Genomic DNA, 22,666 nt, shown 5'->3' with positions numbered 1-22,666 from the left:
TGGGTTTTGACATTGATCTGAGTTGGTTCAAGTGATCAATGACCCTGTCAAATTCTATTCTCTTTTTCTGTAAAACACATTAAAGTCAGTGTACTTGGGGGCTTTAGGATGTTCTGACTACTGTCAGTTGTTCTGAGTTATCTGTTTTATATCCGTTTTTCTGTGACAAATAAGAAACAGATGGAAAAATGAATACATCTGTAGTTTGTGCATGTACAAACCACTGAACCTTGCTGCCTTTTCGAGTTGGAGCAACTGTTCCTCTGAAAGCTGCATTGCTTCTAAGTGTGTCATAATGGAAATTATTCATGTTTGTGATGTGATATGCCTAAAAAAACTACAGCTTATTAATCCTGGAGCCTATAGGACCTGGAAAGACTCTTCCTATTTCTCCTGCACTTCATCTCTTTTGTGGCAGAGGCACCATAACATCTTCCACTTTCAGCTGTCAGCAAAAGGAAGGTTTGGGCAAGGAGGAAGAACTGAAGCTCTACATTCCCACCCCATCACCTGATACTTCAGGAGCAAAGCTGGACTCATCTGCTTTTTCTCTCTGATGTCCAAGGTTTTTCTTGGATTTTAGGCTATCCTTGTAAATTAGTCCATAAAACAACCCTTCACCATACCTGCTCATGGTGAATTAATACTAAAAACCCAAACCAAATAAAGCCCCAAATCAAACTGTGTGATCATTCAGCATTTAGAGCCTTACCTAACACACATTAAAACTACATTTGGAAAAAAGGTCTATGGGATTTTAATGGAAGATGGATTGAGGCTGGACTTTTTCCTTTTCTTCTTTTTTGCCTTTCTCCTTTGGGTGAGTGTCTGCCTGTCCAGCCCTGCTGTTGGGCTGTGGAAAGAACCCAAGTACTTTAAAGGAAAAATCCAATTCCTAGTGAAACTGAGGTTGTGTCTGCAACCAGCTGAACCTTTTCAGCTTTGTGGCTGCTTTAGCATTTTCTCAGAAGCCTTGAGTCTTTTTCCTATGGGATCCATTACTTTTGCCTTCTCTTTTAGTTTTCCTTGAACTGACTTTTTTTGGCAAGGAGACCCATGTTTGCTTCTAATGAAGCTTTGTCTCTCCCTTTTGCTGTTCAAGCACATTTTTGTCTTTAAGTTTTTTTCTCTTGGTATGGCCTGACCAGTTTGTGAGGGTTATACTCCTCTTTGGGTGGTAGTTCTTGCTGGCTCAACAAACAGAAAAAACTGCCAGATGATTCTTAGTAGTTGTTATGTGATGTTGATAGGAGGGTGGTAGCTGGCTGTCCAGTTTAAAAGAATTTGTTTTTTTGGAATATTTTTCTATATTCAGTGTTTTTCCCCCAGATTCTTAATAGTCACTTTAAAATATTCTGCCAATTCACAAAGCTGTGATCTTTGGGAAAAAACAGTCATCTTAATTACCATGCTGGAGATGGTCAAATGTAAGATTTCTGTACATTCCAACTTAAGAGTTCATGTCTAGAAAAGAAATATTGCTACTGTGATAACCAATATCCATGTTACACAATGGTTCTTCATGGGGATTAGTCCTCACAGGAGGATTAGGTGCATTTAGACATTCCAGGTGCTACTTCACCTGCAGCACAGCCACCAACACCATGGAGAAATGGTGACTTGGGAATACAGCAGCTACAGGGCCGTGAAATAGTTGTCCATGTCATATTGAGACAAAAATGAGCCACACATGCACCTCTGAGAGTTACTGCTGCAGGATCTGTATTTGGTTACTACTCTTTTCAAGCTGAGTCAAAAAAAATTGTAATTAATTTAGAAAAAAAAAAGAATGATAATAAAAGATTGAGCTGATACGACTCATTAATAATGCATGATGTTTAACTGGGCAAAAAAGATCTTCATTGATCAAATAGAACACAAAGATTAAGAGTTTAGAGAAAGAGTAACAGAAAGAAATTGTAGTTCTTTTCTTTTACTTCTATCCACACACAAAAAATGTTTACAATGCCAGGAAAAGGACCAGTTTTACCAAATTGATTTAAGCAATGTCAGCTTGCAGACTACATCAGTTGTGCAATGGCACTGGGTCTGCATGAATGGAACCCTGCTGGCAGGCAGATTTCTTGTCTCTCCAGACATTCACTTTTCTGTGTCAGCTGAGCACACAGATATTTCTCCAGCAAAGTTTTCCTGCAGCTGACCTCAGCTGTTAGTGTATACATGGAAAAAGAATTTAAGTTTCTCCTGTGGCCAGTGGCCAGACCCCACTTAGTGCCAAGTCAGGCTGTACTGCTGTGTAATAATGGCAATAGCTGAGAGTTTTACCCCACAGACACAGAACTGAGGACTGGTTTTCATCCACTGTTGGGTGATTCACTGTTTCACTCCTTTATCAGTCTTTGTCAAAGTGTGGGATCAGCAGTCTGAAGCCCTCCAGTCCAGTCCTGCTGGTTTTACTGACACTGAGTTGTGCTGGTTTGACATTCAGCTCTGGCTCCTCAGCCCTGGGTGAGGAGGAAAATGACTGCCAGGGGTGAACAGCAAGGGGGGCACCACCCAGAGCCTCCCCTTTCGCTTCCCTGTCCCTGTGCACGCAGCTGCTCTGCTTTTCATTCAGGACACCAAAGAAATCCTGCTTGATTTGGGACTCACCTGGATGTGTGAAAAATGGACACCCTGCACCCCACAGTGCACATGCCTTCTGTGCAAGCACAAGATTTTCAACCTGGCTGTCTCTTCTCAACATACTTGAAGATACAAATTTAGCAAGTGTCAGTCCCTTACTATCATGGAGCAGCTAAGTCATAAAGATTCCTTCAAGTTTTCAGGTTTCCTTCTAAAACTGCTTTGTCTGTCTTTCACTTTTTGTGGTAAAAAGTATGTTTGAGAAGTGTTCTTGCTTTTCTGACAAAACCTTCCACCTGTCCCTCCCAGCAACAGTGTGTTCATAACTGTTTTAGTCACTGTCACTTGTGTCAGCATTTTTATATCACCTGAAATCCCATTTTCCTCTCATTCCCCATGATGTGACAGGGAACAGCCCCTTTGTCTCACTCCTGTTGGTCTCCAGTAGTTACAACCAATATTCAAGCCGGTTTTCTGCCCCATTTAGATCAGTAAACCTGAGGTGTTGCTGGACTAGTGAACAAAAGTGGGCTGCCAGCATGTCCTGGTTTTTGGCTGTGTTTTGTGGAATATTCAAGGAATAGTCCTGGGCTCAGGTGTCCTGCCTGGCCAGTTGTGGAGTGGCTGCTCTGTCTATTGTACTGTGCTCCTTGATGCTACCAAGATTTAGGCACCTATTTAGCGTGTTCTAAAGCACAAATATAGGTGTCCTGTGAAGACTTTCACTAGGGAAATCTGGATACCCTTCAGGAATACAAGCTTTTGTAGATTAATTAAAAAATAGCAGCAAAAAAATGATAACAAAATATTCATACTCTGTAAAATATAAAACCTTCCTAAATACTCAATTTACCTTTTTTCCTTTAGAGGCTGAGGGAGAAACTTGACTAGATTACATCTGCTAAGTTAAAACAAAGCAACAAAAAACCCTTAGAAAAAGATAAAAGGAGAAAAGTCATAATTTTTCATTTATGCCTGATGGGGTTGTGTGTTTTGGTGTTTTTTTTTTTTTTTAACTGTTTGCAAATCTTCAGTGTAATGGTTTGAAACCCAGTCGTGTCATTTCTTTACGCCCACACACAGAGCTGCAGTAGTGCAGACACTGTAGCAGGCAAACCATATTCCCAGCATCGGCCATTAAAACTCTTCCTACAGCAGCGTGGGCTGCCTGCACCCCCTGCTCTCTCTGCACACACCCCACCACCCACCCTTCACTGTTCAAATGCTTAAAAAAAAAGGAGAAGAGAAAGACACTGAAAAAAGAAAACAGGATGCTTCTTTTGTTTCAACGCTATTCCAGGGACCTGAACCTCTCCACCTGCCTGTGAATTGGCCACCTAAAGGTTAGCAAGTGTTTTGTTGTCATTTTCTATGGACAGAGCGAGAATTCAATTCTAGATGGCAAGACAGAAATTTTAAAGTTACAGTTTTTTTTTTTTTAATTGTGATGGTTCTTTCACTTAGCAACGAGAAAGATTTTTTTCATAAAACACAAAGCATTTCAGTTCTGGCCCCACTTCAGCTTTTCAGAGGGCTTTAATCGGAATTTCTTCATCATTTAGTCCAACCTTCTAAACTTTAAAAGATGGATTAGGGTTATTATTTTTCTGTTAGAGCAACCTGTTGATTGCAGTCTGCTGGCTGGAGGGTGTTAACTCTTTCCTAACACGGGAAATGCACAGGAGTAAATTTGATGAAAGGATAAAAGAATTGAAATCCTTTGAGGTTTTTAAGCACTAAAAATCCTATTTTTTCCTCATTGTCAAGCCACCAAGCATGTTACAAAACGAACAGATATGTTAGGCATGTTTCTTTTTAGAAATAGTGATGTAAATCTAAACTAGAGACATATAATAAACTAGAAAGCATTTCTTATAGCTGGAGCTGAGAAAAGTAGCAGTGTAAGAAGTAGAAAAGGAAATATTCTTGATACAAATTGCATGAAGAGGTCAAAAAGGCTAATACAGTGTTTACTTACGCATTAAAATGTATTTTAGGCAACAATATTTTTACTGATTTAAGCCTTTGGAGTGTTTTCATTTATGGATATTCAAGAAAAGGAACATAGGAAAATATAGAAAGCTGTATAATAATGATAAAACCAGCTGCTATTCTGGAGCAAAGGGAAGGTAAAGCAGATCCTGTTCTTCCTAAAAGATTTTAATACTGTATTCTGGCACAATATTTACAGAAATAATTGTTTTAAAAAGCCCAACCTAACCAGCTTTGCTGATATTATACAACTGTAGAAGTAAGTGTCAAAAATATTTGTCCTTAGGATATGGTACAAGAATTTCTAAGTTCCCCCAGCAGGTTTTCCAGTGGCTTTGTACTTTAATAACACGCTAAGAAGGGCAGAACTTCAGAACAATGACTTGTACCGAGCAGCAAGATTTCCCAAAGTCAGAATTTGAGATGTGACCATGGAAAGACCCTAAAGGTTTCAGGAGATGATGGAATTAAACACTTCCAGCCTGATTCTGCAGGGAACTGAAGCTCCCAACTTTGTTCAGGAGGTACCGGCAGCGTGCGGGCTGCGGGTAGAACTGGCAGAGTTGTGAGATCAGACACAGCCCTTAAGAACAAGGGGAAAGGTGAACTCAGTACTTCTGTTATGAGATCTTTCAAGATAGGAAGTCAAACTGAGAAAAGAGCAAAGGCAGAAATAGTTTCCAAGTAAAATGAGATTAACAGTCATTGCTGGGCTAACCAGGAAATGTGTCGGTTCCATTTTGCTTGATGAATTGAGAACTAAAAATCTCCAGACCTGGGGTACACTCACAAACGTTTTGCTTCCATCACAGAAGGAGTGTTTAAAGTACCTGCACAAAGTTTATTTCAAACCCTATGGTTCACTGTGACTTTATGATGCTAAGATTGAAGTTGAAGTTTTGTGTGGTCTGTCAAGGGAGTTGTGCTGGCTGTCAGTGTTGGATGAGCAAATGGAAATGATAATCCCACTGTCTGCATCTTCCTCTGACAGTAAGATACTGTGTGCTGCTCTGAGCATCACTGCCCTCCCAGGAAAAAATAATAATTAGCAATCCTGGAAGAGACTTTCTTTTCGTTTAACTTTGTGAAGTTCATTAAAACGTGTAGTTGTAGGGTCCTCAGAATCTATTTCCTCACCAGCACAAGAGGAATGTTTATTGCTGCTTTCACTTGCTCTCACCCCTGACAAAACTCTGTAGGTGTCCTTGAAAGATGCAGGGTTTTAAACACCTGGGGTGGGACCTTTTCCACTTGGGACCCAGAAATGTGTACTAATGATGTGTGGGTTTAACTCCTCACATCCTGATGGGGACATGAATTGAGAGAGGAGAGCAGCCCCAGAACTCCCTCCTGTGCAGCCCCTGACAGCAGGCTCAGCTTTGTGCATAGTTTAAATTGACACTGTGCTGTCTATTGAGACAACTGAAGTTAGCTGAGTTTCTCTGAGCAGGACAGTATTTTGTACTTAAATGAATATAAATAATCTTGCTTAGAGATTGCAGCTGAGGAAGCATCACATAAGTAGATTGATTAGAAAGAGAAAAGAAAAACCCCTTAATTTCAAACAGAGCTAATGCAGTGTAATACTGGTGCTCTGAATGTTGTTACTTCTAGCCATTACAGCAGCCTGTTCATCCACATAAATGGGAAGAATCACAGGATGCTGTGAAGGACCCAGAGTCACTTATTCAAGATTTAGAGATTTTAGATCAAGCTTCAAAAGGTTCTGCTAAGCCCTGAAACCTCTGTGATAGTGGCAAATATCCAGACAGCCACTTGCTTTTGTTGTAACTTGCTTTAATTAATTATTGCCTCCTTAAGCCTCTCAGGGTAAACAGTTTGCCATTTTAGCATTTGGAATTCGATACTGAGTGATGTAAATAATGAATTTTAAATGCTTATACATGTTTTCAATTTGATACTAGGTCCAGCATACTGCTGCAATTATTGGTACTGTTGAAATTGTGTCCCTTTTAAATTCACCTTAACTTAATAATAGTCAGTCTCAAAGTGGAATAAAATATAATGAGCTCCAGAAATGTGATCAAACTGAAGACAAACTAATTTTGACTGGTTATGTAAAATGCCCATAATCATCTGTTTGTATGATTTGATTCATGCCAGTGTTCTATTATAAGATGTGCATCTTTTTTCCCCGTTGGTTTGTTGACTGTAGCATGCAGTAATCCTCCAGAAGATCTCACTTAGAGGTGAGAACACATTCCTTTAGGAAAGTATCTCCCAGCAGAGCTGAAACTATTTGCTGCATGTAATTCTCTCCATCTGGACAGACTGAGTCTGTAGAGCAGAAGCATGAGTCACTGTAAAGCAGTTCAGAATGTCAAGTATTTTCTAGATTCACAGATTTGAAGTGTCTGCAGTGCCATTACCAATTACTGGGAGCATTTCAGGGTATGGGAGAAACCAGGAGGATTTTAAGCGGTAATCCTGGGTCCTGTTAAGAGCTTTTCTGCCCCTATGTGACAGGCAAGAAAGATGGGAAGAACAAGACAGAAATATTTCACCACCACCAAAATTAGAGGCCTGCTAAATCAGGGCTCCAGAAATAAATGGAAAGCAATTCAAACAGCAGGCAAAACTCTCCAGGATCAATAAAGCTGTTTGAAATGAAAATCCACTGAGGCCTCTGGCATTAGTCTATCACCAGAATTATTAAAAGAAAGAGCTCCCACTGAAGTGGATATTGGACAATTATAACATTACAGTTTCACCACCACCCAGCCAGGAACAGGCTGCAGGGTCTGGACTGGGCAGCTGCTCATCACAGGGAAAACAAATAAAATAAAACTGAAAAGAAAACTGTATCTTCCAAATACATGGTGTATATATATACATACATATATGGTGTACCTAAGGAAATGATACAGGCCAAAGATGACAATTTTGTAGCATTATTGGGAATGCATATTCCAGTTTGGGATTCACTCAGTCTGCCAGCAGAGGAGGTTGAGCCATCCCAGTCCCTATTTTAAGCAAATGCTTGCATAAAGAAGAGTGGCCCCTCCCAGGACCCCTCAGTGCTGTGCACTGTGTTGTTACCTGAGCACTTCTTAGGAACTCAACACACAAATAAAATCTAATTTTTTTTAAAATTACCTTTTTAACTGCACTTGACTGTGCCTTATCCCGTTCTCCCTGCAGCTTTCCACAAGTTTATGGAGGTTTGTTGAGCATGTCCCAAACACTTTTAACAATCCTGAGGCATTTTCCCACCTGGTTCCTGCTTTCTCCTGTCCCACAGGGCAGGTTAGAAGAAGCTGGTGGACAGCACCCACACTGGATAAATTTAGCATTTCATATGTGCCAAGGGTCTTCTCTCCACCATTGTCTTCTTTCCCAACATATCTTAAGAGAGCCCTTTACTGTAAAATTAAAAGAAGATTAGCTTTAGGAGTACAAATTAAAAACCCTACCATTGCATTTCAGGAAAATACAACTGAAAGCAGAGTACAAACCCCCCACGTTTCAGAGATTCTTTTTAGAGCTCCCTAATTAAATAGTGATAAAGGATACAGAGAGATTGAAATGCCACTTCATTTTCTTCTGTTTCAACTCTTCCTGTTTTCTGAAGGTTGTTAATGTGACACCAATGTAAAAAAAAAAAAAAAGAAAACCCCAACTTCCTACTTCTAATCTGTTTCAAGTCTTTGTCCTCGTTTCTCTCTGCTTGCATCAAGTATTGACAGAAATGAGACTTTTTTGCTGAAATGCTGAAATGCCTGGATCAATCAAAGGTATGTGAACTAGAATTATTTCCAGACTAAAGACTTAATTATTTCCAGACTTCCACTTCTGCTCCCTGGTATTTAATCACTAAAAGCTTTTAAAAAAGGTAAAGACTCCTGGTATAATTGAGTATATTGTGTATGTTCAGAATGTTGAAAACCTGCTTCTGTGGGTTACAAAAATAAAGGGACTCTGTCATGTTTCCAGGTTGTACCTGCAGACCAGGGTGGGGGACTGAGCAATTGAGCTTACAGACTGATGCTCTGCTCAGTACTGTGTCAAAATATGATATGAAAGTGCAGAAAAGAAGCATTTACATGTTTAGCTATTGATTTGGTGTATAATGATGGGCAGTTGACAGAGCATTGCATGTGCCATGCAGAAGACAAAAATCTTTTGGTTGTGCAGTCCAAAATTATACAACAGTGCTGACAAAATGAAACAAGGTTTCTAAAATGTTTGGAATTCAGGAAGAAGTCTATAAAAATGAAACTTACTGGATTTAAAATTAGGAGTTTTTTAATCAACCTCCTGTGTTAAACTACTTTATATTTATAAAGTGACTAAGACAATTTCTGCTACAATGATTTTTTATCTGAAACTGCTCCACTTTCCAGTGTTCCACAGACCTGCCTGTGGTGCTTAGTTAGAATTTCAAGTTAGAATTTCAAATCAGGAACAAAATAATTGTATTTCATGGGATTTTAGTGACCAGTTGTGACAGCTTAAGAAATCAATTTAGAAAATTCTGAGCTGGCCAAATCCTTCATTTAGTTTTGTTTATTGGAAAATTTTCCTTATCTACTTAGGATCAAGTTCTTATGCTGGTAGTTCAGTGCCACAAGTTGCAAACAGCTGAGAACATGGGGTGGATGCTCAGTAACAGAGCCCAGGGCAAAACCAACAGAGGAAGTTCTACAGTTGGGCAAGGACTACCCTGAATCAGCCCTGGGGCAAGATTACTTTGAGATAAGCTATTTTTGTCAACTACAAAGAAATACAGTGGCCTTTTTTGGAATATAAATAACAGATGTGAAAAGTCTGATGGTATTTGCCCCAGTAGAATACAAGTCATGGCAGTTTCACTCAGGAAGAAAGTCTTTTCTTGCTGTGAAAAGCAGCGAACTACCACATCTGGTAGAGATGTGTTATTACATTCTTAAAAGTACATTAAGTATCACCATTAGCTTACTTGTTGAGATTTATCTAAAACTTTATTTTAAATTTTCTGTCGCCATGTAGGTATTTTTGTTGTAGAGCATTACAGAACACCAAAATGAGTCTCAGGCTGTGTCGTTGGCCCCAGAAACTTAACAGCATTAAGTGAAATTACAGAGCATCTGGTACTTGGGAACCACAGTATGATTCCTACGAAAAACATCTGTCTGTGGTGGCCTTGAAGGGCCCATCAGCTCTGCATGGCCTGGAGGAAACCAGAGAGAGAAATAGTTTGTGCCACTGGAGCAGGCTGCTGGGGGAAATGTAAATTATGTGGAAGTGTATTTCCACACTTCTCTCTGGGGGAGGGAGGGGAGCAAAGACGTAGTGACTTGTCCTGTCTGATGTGGTGCTTGTTAGGTGTTCTGCCTACTGGGTATGTAGGCTTCACTTTTCTTCTTGCTGTCTGTTCTCTACAGCATATTTTTTCCCCTAAACTTTTTAAAAAATATTTTGGAAAAAGTACTGCATACTTAATTTGTATCATTGTCTTATTATATGCTGCGTTTAAATTTAAAAGTGACCATATAACTTAGCAACCATCTTAAATGGACTTGAAATGTTGATAACATCACTTTGGAAATTAGAGAATTCCACTTTTATTCTGTAGGGGTAACCACATTGCACAGTATGGATAATAACTTATTTCTTTAACAAGCCTTTTAACATTCTTTAACCATTATAGTCACTACTATAATAAAAAGCCTCTTAAGTGATTATTCCACATAGAAATGTCAGAAGTGCATAAGAAAGGTCCATGCTTGATAACTGAGCTTAATTTATAACATTCATAAGGAAGAAAAAAAGGCAAAATCTAACATTTTGCTGTGCAGAGATCAGTTCATTTTACACGTTGTTGTCTTGGATGGAACCAGTAAAAATTTCAAACCACATTTTGAAGCAATTCTTTTACTGTTTCCCAGTAATGATAACCTATTAAAATGATCCAAAGAAGTTACAGAAACACCACTAGAGATTATGCAGTAAAGCAACAAATTGCTGATTTCAAATTGAGCCACTGATTATGTTATTCCAAATGGGTTTTTAATGGCTATTTGCAAAAGAACAGCCCATTATTCATAGCAGCCAGTGCATCCAGTGAGCATAGCTGAGCAAGAATCAAGTAAATATTCACAGATCACTTGATTTTCACCCAAACTGTAATTACAAGGGGTTATGCCCCTAACTCTTTGAAAGAAAATGTTCATCTTGCTTATTTAGATAGTTTCCTCCTTTGTTTCCTCCTTTGTTTCTAAGAAAGAAATAAAAACAATACAAATTTTTGCTGAAATAAGTAGTCTGGACTGGCACCAACCCTGCATATATCAGGATAGATTTCAAAAGAATAGGTTCACTTTTTTAAAAAGAAGATGTTTTCATTTGGCATTGAGAGCATCTGAAAACAAGCAGTACACCATAGTATCTCCATTAATTATACCAAATTAATTTGGTCTACACAAAAGCCAGCTTTAATTTCTCGCACTATTTTCCTATGATACCATCTTTTCTACTTTGCAGATATTTATGCAAACCTGACTTGTAAAACAGGACATGAGTTTCATTTTGTTCACATATTTCCTTTTTACACCACTGGTTGCAATGTGTTTGGCCTTAGCTCCCTTAAACTGGGGAAGCACAGATAATATGCAGGCAAGTTTAATGTCCTGTGTTTGGAACTGGTTGCCCAAAGAAACTGTGCAGTTTTTATCCCCAGAGATTTTCAAAACCAGACTGGTAACACCCTGAGAGCCTCATCTGACCTCGGTGCTGACTCTGCTGTGAGAAGGTGTTTGGATTAGAGAAGTCCTGAGGTCCCCTTTAACCTCAACTGTTCTGTTAATATTGTTAATGTTAATGAAATTTAGAAACATTATATAAATATGTAATGGGAATATGGTTCCAGAAAATGAAAATTGTATTATTTCTGGTGTTCTTAGAGCCTCCATTTGCAAATCTGAAACTCAGACTTGTTTCCAGTGCTTTGGGTACTCAGTGTAGGTTGTAGGAGCGGTTTTAAGTGCAGCGTTGAGTGTTCTTTACACTGTAACTCCTAGAGGAAAAACGAAAGAGGAACCAATTTAATTGGGAAAGGAAGTGGTGGTTGTCTGTATAATGCCTGCATGTGTGGTATTCTCAGTTGCTCATTTGCCCAGCCCAGGGTGGGCTGTGTGTGTGTTATTTCAGCCTGCAGACCGGTGTTTGTTCTGTGTTCTCCCCGGCAGGTCCGTGAGCCCATGGCAGCCGGGCCCTGCCATGGAGGCCCAGACCCCGCCAGGCCCGGGCCCGTCCCCGCGGGGCCCCTCGGAGCCTGCCCGGGGCCAGGCCCTGCCACAGCCCCTGTACCTCAAGGCCCTGACGATCCCGCTGCTCCAGCCCATCCAGCCTGGCTGCTTCCAGCCCCACGGGCCCTTGGTGGCCGCCAGGAGCTGCGTCCACCTCGATGGCAGCAACGTCCCCCTCATCCTCAAGCCGCTCATCCCCTCAGAGGGCACGGAGCAGCCTCAGCCGCTTCTCCAGAAACAGCTCGGGCAAAGCCTGACCTTGAGCATAGTCAGCACTTTACCAGTTTTGTCATCGCCAAGTCCTTGTGTAAAAGCATCTATTGGGAGCCCGGGCAAATCAAAAAAATCTGGGAAATACATCTGCAAACACTGTGGACGAGATTGTTTGAAGCCAAGTGTCCTTGAGAAACACATTCGCTCCCACACGGGAGAGAGGCCCTTTCCGTGCACCACTTGTGGCATCGCGTTTAAAACCCAGAGCAACTTGTATAAACACAGGAGAACTCAAACGCACGTCAACAACACCAGGCTGCCCTCAGACTCTGACATCAGTGGGGGACCAGAGCAAAATGAGAGATCAGCAGAGAGCACCACCTCTCCCCAAGGCAGCAAAATCTTGAGTAGCACCAGTGAAGACCAGGGGATGCACATCAAACAGCCCAATTCAGAGACCAGTGCAGCAACAGACACTAAGAAACCTCATGAGCTCTCACTGCCAGCGACAAGCTCCTCATCAGCTGCTTCAGAAAATCTAGAAACAACAAATCAATCACTGAATTCAAAGGCTATTCAGGGGGTTCCTGAAAGAGAACCTCAAAGTTTATCATCTCCAGGAGCTTTGCCAAATGGTCCGAGTCTGAGAAAGAAGATGCAGGAGCAAAGAACTCCGACTGCCAATAAGCACATTCAGCTGCAAAGGCAGCAGGCAACCTCTTCAGAGAAGCAGTGGGATTACAAAGCCTTGGACTGCAAGCTGAAGAAGTGTGAGAGCACTGACTCGGGGTATCTGTCACGCTCTGACAGCACAGAGCAGCAGATGACATCCTCCAGCCCCCTGCACAGTCTCCACGAGCACAGCACAGAACTGGAAAATGAAGCTGCCTTCAGCAGCCCAACGTGTGCCTCCAGCAACACTGCAAAGCCAGAGGCAGCTGACAAAGCTACAGCCTCGATGCTAGAGAAAAAGAGGCTGGAAGAACACATTTCAAAGCTTATTTCTCACAACAAAAGTGTGGTGGATGACACCCAGTTAGACAATGTCAGGCCCAGAAAAACTGTCCTTTCTAAACAGGGAAGCATTGACCTTCCAATGCCTTACACATACAAAGACTCTTTCCATTTTGATATCAGAACTTGTGATGTAAATAGGAAAAAGAATATTTCTCTTTGTTCAGCAAAATCTACCTTTGCACCCCTGGAGAAATGCAAGCCAATGTTTTTCCATTCAGTTCCCACCCAGTTCTCCACAACAATCGACACTGTGCCTGTTACTCGGAGCAACTCCTTGCCTGTTGTGGAGGGAGCGAGGATGGTGCATGACAAAGCAGGATGCTCAAAACCACTTTCTCTTACTAAGCACTCTGTAAACACAGGCACTGCTGGTTTGCTGCCTAGCAACGATCTCACTGCCAGTTCAGTGGATTTCCCTAATAGCCATCCCCGAGCTCTAGTCAGACAGACTGCAGTGGATGATTTGCCCCTAAGTAACGTGGCTGATCATCCTTCTCTGTCAGAGGAGCTGAAAGGGACTAAAAAGCTTGGGGCTGGAGAAGTAATCAGTGCTAAAAATAAGAAACACAATCAAAGGAAGTTGAAGATGTTCTCTCAAGAAAAATGGCAAATGTATGGAGATGAAACATTTAAGAAAATCTACCAAAAAATGAAAAGCAGTCAAAATGCCAAGAAAATGAAACAAAGAGAGAATAAGATTACAGATAGTACAAGCCTGACTTCTAATTCAATGGAATCAGCCAGCAGCACTGAAATAACTGAGGAAAGAGATGGCAGGAGCTCTGCAACTGACAGTCCTTCCTCCCTCGTGACTGCAGCTTCAGCCATGGGTAAAACAGGAATGTCTACTGATGGTAACCGTGTTCTGCAGAATGTGTCCTCTGAGGAAACTTCAGACAGAGTGTCCAGCCTAATGGAGACATCACATTCCATAACTTCTGGAGCTGTAACCAGCCAAGCTTCCCCAGAGCTCAGTGGCAGAGACATGGAGAAATGCACAGCTGGCAGCAGCACACTGCTGGCTCCAAGCACTGGTGAGCTCAGGCTTCAAAATCCTGAGTGTCAGCTGAGCAGCCACGGGAGGAATGAGGACTGCTTGCCAGTACAGAGTAGCAACTGGGAGAAACCAAGCCCTGGGAAAGAATCCAGTGCATTTGAATTAGATTGTAAAAGCACCTCACACAATTATGGGAACCAGCAGGGGACTAAGGAAAGTGGCCAGCATGGCCTGATGCCCCTGTGGGTCCCTTGCAACGACAGAGAAACTGCAGGGAAATCCCAGACTCTGCCATCAGAAAGGAAAAAGCTGAAATTCGAAGTGGAGAAGACACAAAATGTGATTTCAGTGCCCTGCCCTAGTCCCAGTAGTGAAACCACTGAAGTAAGTGAAGCAGAGAGAGGCCATTGCTCTGGCACTCAGTGTCTTCCCACAGCTCCAGTGAAATTCTCCACTAAAGCAGAGGAACAAAAATCAAGCACAGGAATTAATGAAGCCACTGGAGGTACTGAGAATGTGGAATATAGGAAAACAATCAAACTTCCCACACAGACTCTCAATTACTGTGACATCAACCTTTTTTCGCATCCTGCAGGTATCTCAAAAGCTTCACTGGTGGGATTTTTAGGGTCTGAATTAAGGAGAAGTGATTCCAACTTGCACAATGCAGCAGATGGAGACAACAAATCATGTCTTGTAAAAACAGGAGCAAAAGTGTCACTTCCCAGTGACAATGCTGTGGATGTGTCTTCTAAAAGCCATCATCTGCAATCTGATCATTTAAGTCCAGTCCCACAACAAAATGCCTTCTCTCCAAAATATATCCTTAAATTGCCCCAGGACAAGAGAGCTTCAGATCTGTCACCTTTGCTTCAATCTGAACAGGAGATGGCACCTGGCACACCTGTGACAGACACCTTAACCACCCCACCCTGCTCTTCCAGCAGCACATCCCTCCATGCTCATTCCAGTGATGCAGTTTGGTCCCCTTTAAAATCTGAAGTGAGACAAAAGGCTGACAAAGAAGAAATTCAATGGAATCTTCACACAAACTGGAAAACTCCAGGATTCTGTTTACCAGTCAACTCAGAAACCGCAAATATCTTAACCACAGCAGAGAACACCTTTCTTAACCAAAACTTCAAGCAGCAGGATATTGCAAGAGAGGATTGGAAAAACAAACAGAACAAAAATAAATTAAATTATCAAAGGCAAACAGAAGAGAAGTGGATGAGTAAAAGTACTTGCTCTATACAGACTCCAAAGAAGAAAATCTGCTTTACTTCTGTGTATACAAGTGGCTTTTTCATATCTGCTGATATTAAAGATGATAGGAAGGCTTTACACCACCTTTGCTCAGGAAGTGACTCTTTGATAAAAACATCAGTTTCTAGCAAAAATGCAGAGCCAACACTCCTGGAATGGGACAGAGAGGGAAGTCCACACATCCTGAAGGACACCCCAGCACCACTGCAGGATCTGCAGCATTCCCAGAGCTCAAGAGACAACCCCACTTATTTTTGCCATTCTTTTGGCACTTTCTACTGCCACACTCTCAGCACTCACTGTAAAGGATTCCCAGTGCTGCCCCACTCTAACAGGACCAGCTGCTCTGGCACTTCTCCAGTGCCAGGCTCCAAAAGCAGCTTCCCATCCCTCAGTGCCGAGCCCCGGCTGACCTGGTGCTGTCTGAGCAGGAGCCTCCCTCTGCCCTCGGAGCAGGGGGGCAATGCAGCCTCTGTCCACCCCTCCGTGCCCCCCTGGCACAGGGAGCCCAGCAGGGAATGCACCCTCTCCAAATACGACATCTCCATTTTCAAAATGAGAAATATTAGCAAGACTGTGGCATATGGCTTAACAAACACAAGCTTGAAAACGTTGGTTTCATCCTTTTCTAAAGGACATCAGATGCAGGAGGTAATATTAATAATTCTGTTTGCTTTCTCAAGAGGGTGTTATTGACTGACAGCCCACCTCCACCCTGTTATTAGGAAAATGAAATAATTATCAGAAGTGTATTTATGAACACTTACAGGCATTTGCTGATACACAATTTACAATTTATATTTTTATAACATAAGTCTATATTAATTTGATGCATCAGAAAGATATATTTCTATGTGAATATTTAAGTTTCTTTCACTTTTCAGAATGCTGATAGTGAGAAGAGTGAATTTCTATTTCTTGATTTTTTCCCCTTTATGGGGATTTTTTAAACATTTTTCTCTAATAGCATCTGTTTTCATTCTAAACGAATATTTGACTTAAATACAGAGTTGTGCTACTTCTATGCTGTTCAGTGCTATTTAAAACATGCACAGATTTCCAACTTCTCAGTCAATGTCATTCACAGTTTTCATGTACTTGATTTTTCCCCAATATTCTCAACAGTTAAGCTCAGACGTTCCCAGTGGTTCTTTCAAAAATATTTCAGAGCAAAAGAAGAAAACAGTAGTTTGCAAAAAGGAAAAACTCTCAACAAATAAACTCAAGAGGAGCCACAAACAGAAGAGGATTAAAGTCACCCCTAAATGGTAAGGAGTATAGCATTCAGGTTCACTAGATATAGACATAATTTTGTTGTAATGCATGTAAAAACTCCACAGAAAAGAAAAAGGTTTACACAAAATTCAACCTTATCAAAACTGTGGGGAAAAAAAGGATAAATCTCTCAGAAAGAGCTGTTCTTATACCAGAGCAAACTTTGGGCCCCAAAGGTAAACTATAAAAATATCAATATGTTGTTTACTATTAGGAACAGACTTTTCTAAGCAAACCAGACATATCCCACAGAAAGAAGATGCCTGGTCAGTTGACTCTCTCTATGATTTAGAATTTACTGGTATCTGCCAAAATTATCAGCATTAACTTTTGTTTGAAGGGGACAAAAATGGTTCTGTTTTTAATCCTGTCCCAGCTCAGAGCAGTGCGTGAGAGCCTTTGTCCTTGGAAGATCCATATCCTGAGGTGGTATTCACAATACCAGGACAATAAATATCAAGTTTAACACCAACTAACAGAACCATCTGTAGTTCAAAGGATCATTTGGTTTAAATAAAAAAGCAGGAAGAATTTGAGCATAAAACTATCAAGGGCACATTGTCTCAATCAGCACAGCTCCTCCCTTTCAATGGGAATTCCTATCAGTGGAACATTTACCCTCTAATCTTTCAGGAGTGTGGGGCAGCAGGATGCCTGATGAATTGCTTCAGTAAGGAACACATATTGTGTGCACACATCCCTCTTTATTTCATGACCAAAATCAGACAGAGTGACTCCCTTGAGGACAAATCAGTGTCAGTAACTTAATCACCATGTCCAGCTCAGCAAACAGCACTGCAATTCTGAAGGGTCATAAGAACAGAAATAGAAGACTCAGGTCTATGTCACCCAGCTGAGTGACATTCTTCTAGGACTTTTTCCTGGTTTGATTTTCAGGTGCTGTTTTGTTGTTGTGTTTTTTTCCCGTGCTGGTCTCAGAATGTGTTTATATCAAATTTATTTAGGGATTTAATTAAGTACAGTGTCCTGAAAGCTCAGGTCATGCCTATTAGTAGGTAACTGGCCCAACTGGTGACCACCAAATGTAATTGAATTTTCTAATACACCAAACACCTGAATAAGTGCATCCTTTTAGATTTACATCTTGGTCTGTGGATAGTGACAGTCTATTGATTTAGGGATGGGACTTCAGTGTCACTCATTCAGAGTAGAAAATAAAGCAGAGTTGGATTATTCAGTGTGGGTTTGCTAAATAACCAAAATCCTTGTGTTGTCCTTTAGTGATGATGAGCAGGTAGCACTCAAGAAGTGAAAAGGAAAAAACACAATAACCACACAGCCTCAGGTGATTCCTGTGTGGTTCAAGTCTTTGTGAAGTATATTGTTTTAAAATTCCTGATATAAGAAAAAGGATCTGTTATTCCTTAATCCTTTTCTCTTAGAAAATCAAGGATTTACTGAATCCTAGAGAGAAATAAAGATCATAAAATAATTGTGGGTCTCTTGCCTAAAATCCAGCTTTTGTTTTTGATTTGACATAAACAAGCATCTCCTTCCCAGTAATAAACTGTTGTTAGACTTTAATGCACCTGATGAGGTGGTGTTGTTCTCCTCTGGCTGCTCCCACATCTCCTGTATTTGTTTATCCCCTCAATGCCCCTGGCACTGCAGGTACAGAGGGAGGCACAGCCATGGATTTGCTCAGCTGAAAATGAACCGGCTGAGCAAGAGGCCCTGTTTTCCCAACAGAGCTCTGGATGCTTTGAGAAAGGGCTGCTCATCCCAACCCCCCAGATTTACTAAGCATAAGAAGTGCCATCCTCCTCAATCCAAGATGCAAGGTAAGTATTTGGAATATTTGTGTGAAAATATTATTTCAGTGATATAATGAGAAATGTAGCAAATTCAAGCCTGGGGGGGGGGGGCGGTGATAAAAATCAAAGTTTAACCAACCTCTTTTCAATAGAAAATTATCTACACCAGCAAAAAGACACATCATATTCCACCTCAGACAAACAACTTTGCAGAAGGAAAAAAGAAGCAAAGAATAACTCAGGAATATCTTCCCATACTGAAAACCTAAACCATGTTAAACAAAAAGACAAAATGGATAAAAAAGTAGGTATTGTACCTTAATTCTTGTATTATTTTTTATTAACAGAAAAAAGAACGGTTAATTAAAACCTGAATTATATTCAGCTATTTTAAAGTTGAAATTGAAACTATTTTGTATCACAGATTTTGGTTAAAATGTTTAAAAATGTGTTAAAGGTATTTTTCGGGGTTAAAATAAAATGAAAACTTACTAATGTTAGAATTAGCTAAAATAACAAGTAAACTTGAATAATTTGTATGAAATTGCTCTGGACTGAAAACTTTATGTATACATTTTTTACCTTCCTAATTTCTACAGGACATTTCTGGGCAAATCAGGGAACACCCAAGAACAAACACCTCTGTCCAGAACATTACAGCTCCTCTGGGAATAGCTGTGACAGCTCATTCCTTTTCCTCCCGAGCTGATACATCCCTGCAGGAGTTCAGCAGGGACGTGGCCATTTGCTGCTGGGTGACACAGCCCCTCGTGCTGCAGCCATCCCTGCCCGGGCAATCCCGGCCAAGCCCTCGGAGCCACCCCCTGGCAGCTTCCTTTGGGTCTTGTCCTGAATTTACAAACACAGACATAGGTGACCAGCCTGACAGCACAAACCCAGAGGCTGCTGCTCCTCTTTCCTTACATCCAGGAGGAAGCCAGGAGAACTTATTGAGGGTAGAGTCAGAGAGCCAAATATTTGGGATATCAGAGCCAGTGATCCAGGCTGCTGGAAGGGAGAAAGCTCCGAGTGAAGAAAACACGGATTCACCTCGCACAGAGAGCTCAGCTCCCAGTTCCCAGCCAGGATGTTCACGTTTGTTTGGATCCCAAGCAGAGTCTGCTCCTGAGACAGTCACGAGGGCTCAGTTACCCAGCGGGGAACACTCACAGAGGGCAAACTTAGCTCAGCATCTCCTGGAGCTGCACGGAAGCACAGACAAGAACAGATCCCACCTGCAGCCCAATCCCTATGGAAGGCCACAGGGAACAGCTACTGCTACCTTTAAGAAGTCCCCAATGACTCTCAAATCCCCTGAGTTCAAGAGTTACTCTGCAACACCCCCCAAGACATACAAAAAGAGAGGTTTAGAGATGATGAGGAAACAAACGCGGGTGGAATATGATGACACGAGCAGTGATGATGAGGACAGGCTGGTTATAGAAATATAGCAGCAGGCTGCTGCCAGGGCTTGTGTGACAGCCTGGAAATGCCAGGGATCTTTGATCCATAGTTCTGAAACACCTTAACATCAGCAAAGCCATTCCTCTGTGCCAGAGGCAACACCCTCTTTGGAAGAGCCCTTCCTTTCAAAGACTCAACCTTTTTAAAAAAATTCTCACTTGAGGCTGGCATGGCACATTTACATGCAAGAGGCAGCCCTGTGCTCCTGACAGGTTTCCAGCATTGTTAATGTTCCTGCCAGTCTCAGAATTCCCACAAGTGCTGCCTGCCCGTGGGTGTGTTACTCCAAGCCTGCAGTGGATTGGGTTTCTTCAACAATACAGCTGCAGCAGCTTCCTCAGCTCAGATTGCCTGCAAGGGTTCACTTGTGTTCCCTTCTCTATATTCCTGTTTCTGTAGTCACTGCCTCTGTACTGGGAGTGACACACTGGCATTAAGGGCAAGATCTGTTCCCTAAGTTTCTGTGATATTGGAAGAGCCTGGAAAAATGCTGGTCTTTTCCATGTTGCACAAATGTCAATGCTTCTGTGTGAGAGATGACACAAGCATGCTTTGCTTTGTGTTTTGTGCCTTTTATGCCAAGATCTACTCAAATATTCTTGATTTTTAGGTGGAGAATATGGGTGTTAGCTGTTGGTATTTCCTTGTGGTAAAATTTCTGACAAGGATTTTCTCATTATATTTGTCACATTGTGCTCCAACTGATGTCATCTGGAATGTTTCATTTTTATTGTAATTTTAACTGCAATGATGCCATTTTATGGAGGATAAAGAAGCTATATGGCAGAGCTTGTTTTCTTTTTTTAACAAGTTTTGTGCTACAAACCCTAAAATTTACTGGTTTCTATGTGAATAAATAATTAGATATTTCAATTTGACCAGTGTGTTGACTTGCTTGATTAAACTGATGAACACTAAAAACATTCCACTTCTACATTATAGTTGAATTCTGTACTTAAACTTCTCCTGCTCTTGTATTCTGATTCATGCATAGGGATTAATGGATTAACCTACATGGGATATTTGGAGTTGCTTTTTAGTCATGCTCAGGCAAAAGATTAAACAGATCATACAAAGAAATATAGTACAAATTATCTGAAACAAATATATGTGTATGTGTAAAAAAATGCCCAAACAGCTCAGAGAGATAAACCACGTGCCAAGTCCTGTGCAATTCCTGTGTGTTTGGATGCCCTACAAATGTGACAAGGCTTGAGGTTGCCACAACATAGCTTCACATTTATTCTTTATCTTGTTCAGTATTTGTGCTCACAAACTGGTGGGTATTGGGGTATTGGGGTGACTCCCAGGAGCACTGAATTGAAATAATGTGAATTCAATGAAGTACACAAATAGAATTTGTGAAGAAAAAGAGGAAAAGAAAGGGAGGAACCATCAATATTCACACAATATTGAACCATTCAAAGTTCTGGAGCTTTTTTTGCTGATGGAATCACTCAAAGCTACAGCTGGATTCTGAATTTGTAGGAAAAGCAGGAGAAGAAGAAACACAAAGCTTATAGAGATCCCCATATCAGTGTTCCCAACAATGCTGTTGGCCAAGCACCTTTAGAAAGCACAAAAATCATGGCACCAAACCCCACCAGCACCTCCACAGCAACAATCTTCACCTCTTGCCTGTGCAAGAGCTAATTATTATAATACATGGACATGTAAGGAATATTCTAAATTTTTTTGCATAATGTTTGTGGCTAATTGATATATTTTAAAGTGGAATTTCTAGATCAGTAATTCAGAAATAATCTAATCACAGACTCAGAAGTGCTGTATAAAGAAACTTTTGTCCTGCATAGATTTTAAGCATGAAAACCAGAAATTTCTGTCTTTCTGCAGCTGTAGCTGGAACAAAAATGGGACAAGGTTAAGGTAGCTGGGAAAGTAAATTTTAAACTCAATTTTCTGACAGAAGTTATCCTTGACATTTTAGTTCCCTATCTTGTGTAACAATTTGACCTAACATTAGTTCTTTAAAAGTGCCACTACATCCATGGTGGCATTTTAACAGGATCACTGCAGAAGGCAGTGACTCCAGCTCAAATCCTTTTAGCCACAACAGCCCTTGGAGCAGCCAGGTCTGAGTCAGGTCTGAGTCAGACTCACCAGTGTGTGAGGACTGGGAGAAATGGTCTTGGTCTAAGTTAGGGACCTCAGGGAGTCTTCACATCCAAATCCAGCTGCCTGTATGGAAAACTGTATTTCAGCTTTCCAGAACACACTGTACTCACAAAAAAACTAAACAGGCAAACTCTTCTGTAGGTTTTACACAGCACAAGAATCAGCCACTGATGTGTTTAATTCACTCCCAAGCAGCTGAACGTAAAAACCACAGGAGGGCACCAGGCACAGAGGGAAAAATCTGTTTCCTTCTCCTCCAAAGCCAGCAGCAGTTCTGATGGATCATCTCTTTGCTATAAGCAAAGCTGAAATTCCTTTGCACATGAATGCACCTCATCAACTTTATCCTCCTTCCAGTGAAGGAAGCAAATTAATAAGGAATGCTGATTACTAATTAGGTCTATATTCAACACCTACATCTACCCAGGCAGATGCAAATTAGTGGATGTTTCAGATTTTGCCTCTTTAACTGGGAACACATTTTCTCTTATTGTTTCAGACTTTTCTAGTAGATCTATTAAATATTGATACTTCACCGATCTGCCTGGCAAACCCCAACTCTTACACAAAGGTGGGTGAGAGGGGTGTGAACCAACCAGAGCAAGCCTGAAATCCCCAGCAAATACAAAGAAATACCTTGAATAAAAGTTCTGGCTTGGAGCTGCTGGAACTGGCTCTGTAGGGGAAACTTCCAGCAG

The 22,666-nt window shown here is 41.1% G+C and overlaps 1 protein-coding gene across 1 annotated transcript; it reads left to right on the top strand.

Annotated features, from left to right (window-relative positions):
• Positions 1-3,724: 3,724 nt before the first annotated feature.
• ZNF831 (zinc finger protein 831) lies at positions 3,725-20,710 on the top strand. Its single transcript, XM_066561739.1, has 6 exons — positions 3,725-3,929; positions 11,766-15,969; positions 16,444-16,586; positions 18,226-18,395; positions 18,521-18,672; positions 18,968-20,710. The coding sequence occupies exons 2-6, from the start codon at positions 11,797-11,799 to the stop codon at positions 19,817-19,819; spliced, it is 5,490 nt and encodes a 1,829-aa protein (XP_066417836.1). The 5' UTR covers positions 3,725-3,929; positions 11,766-11,796; the 3' UTR covers positions 19,820-20,710.
• Positions 20,711-22,666: the final 1,956 nt, after the last annotated feature.

This window comes from Molothrus aeneus, chromosome 17 (genome assembly GCF_037042795.1).
Source record: "Molothrus aeneus isolate 106 chromosome 17, BPBGC_Maene_1.0, whole genome shotgun sequence".
NCBI lineage: Eukaryota > Metazoa > Chordata > Aves > Passeriformes > Icteridae > Molothrus > Molothrus aeneus.
This window is presented reverse-complemented; position numbering and strand designations above follow the sequence as displayed.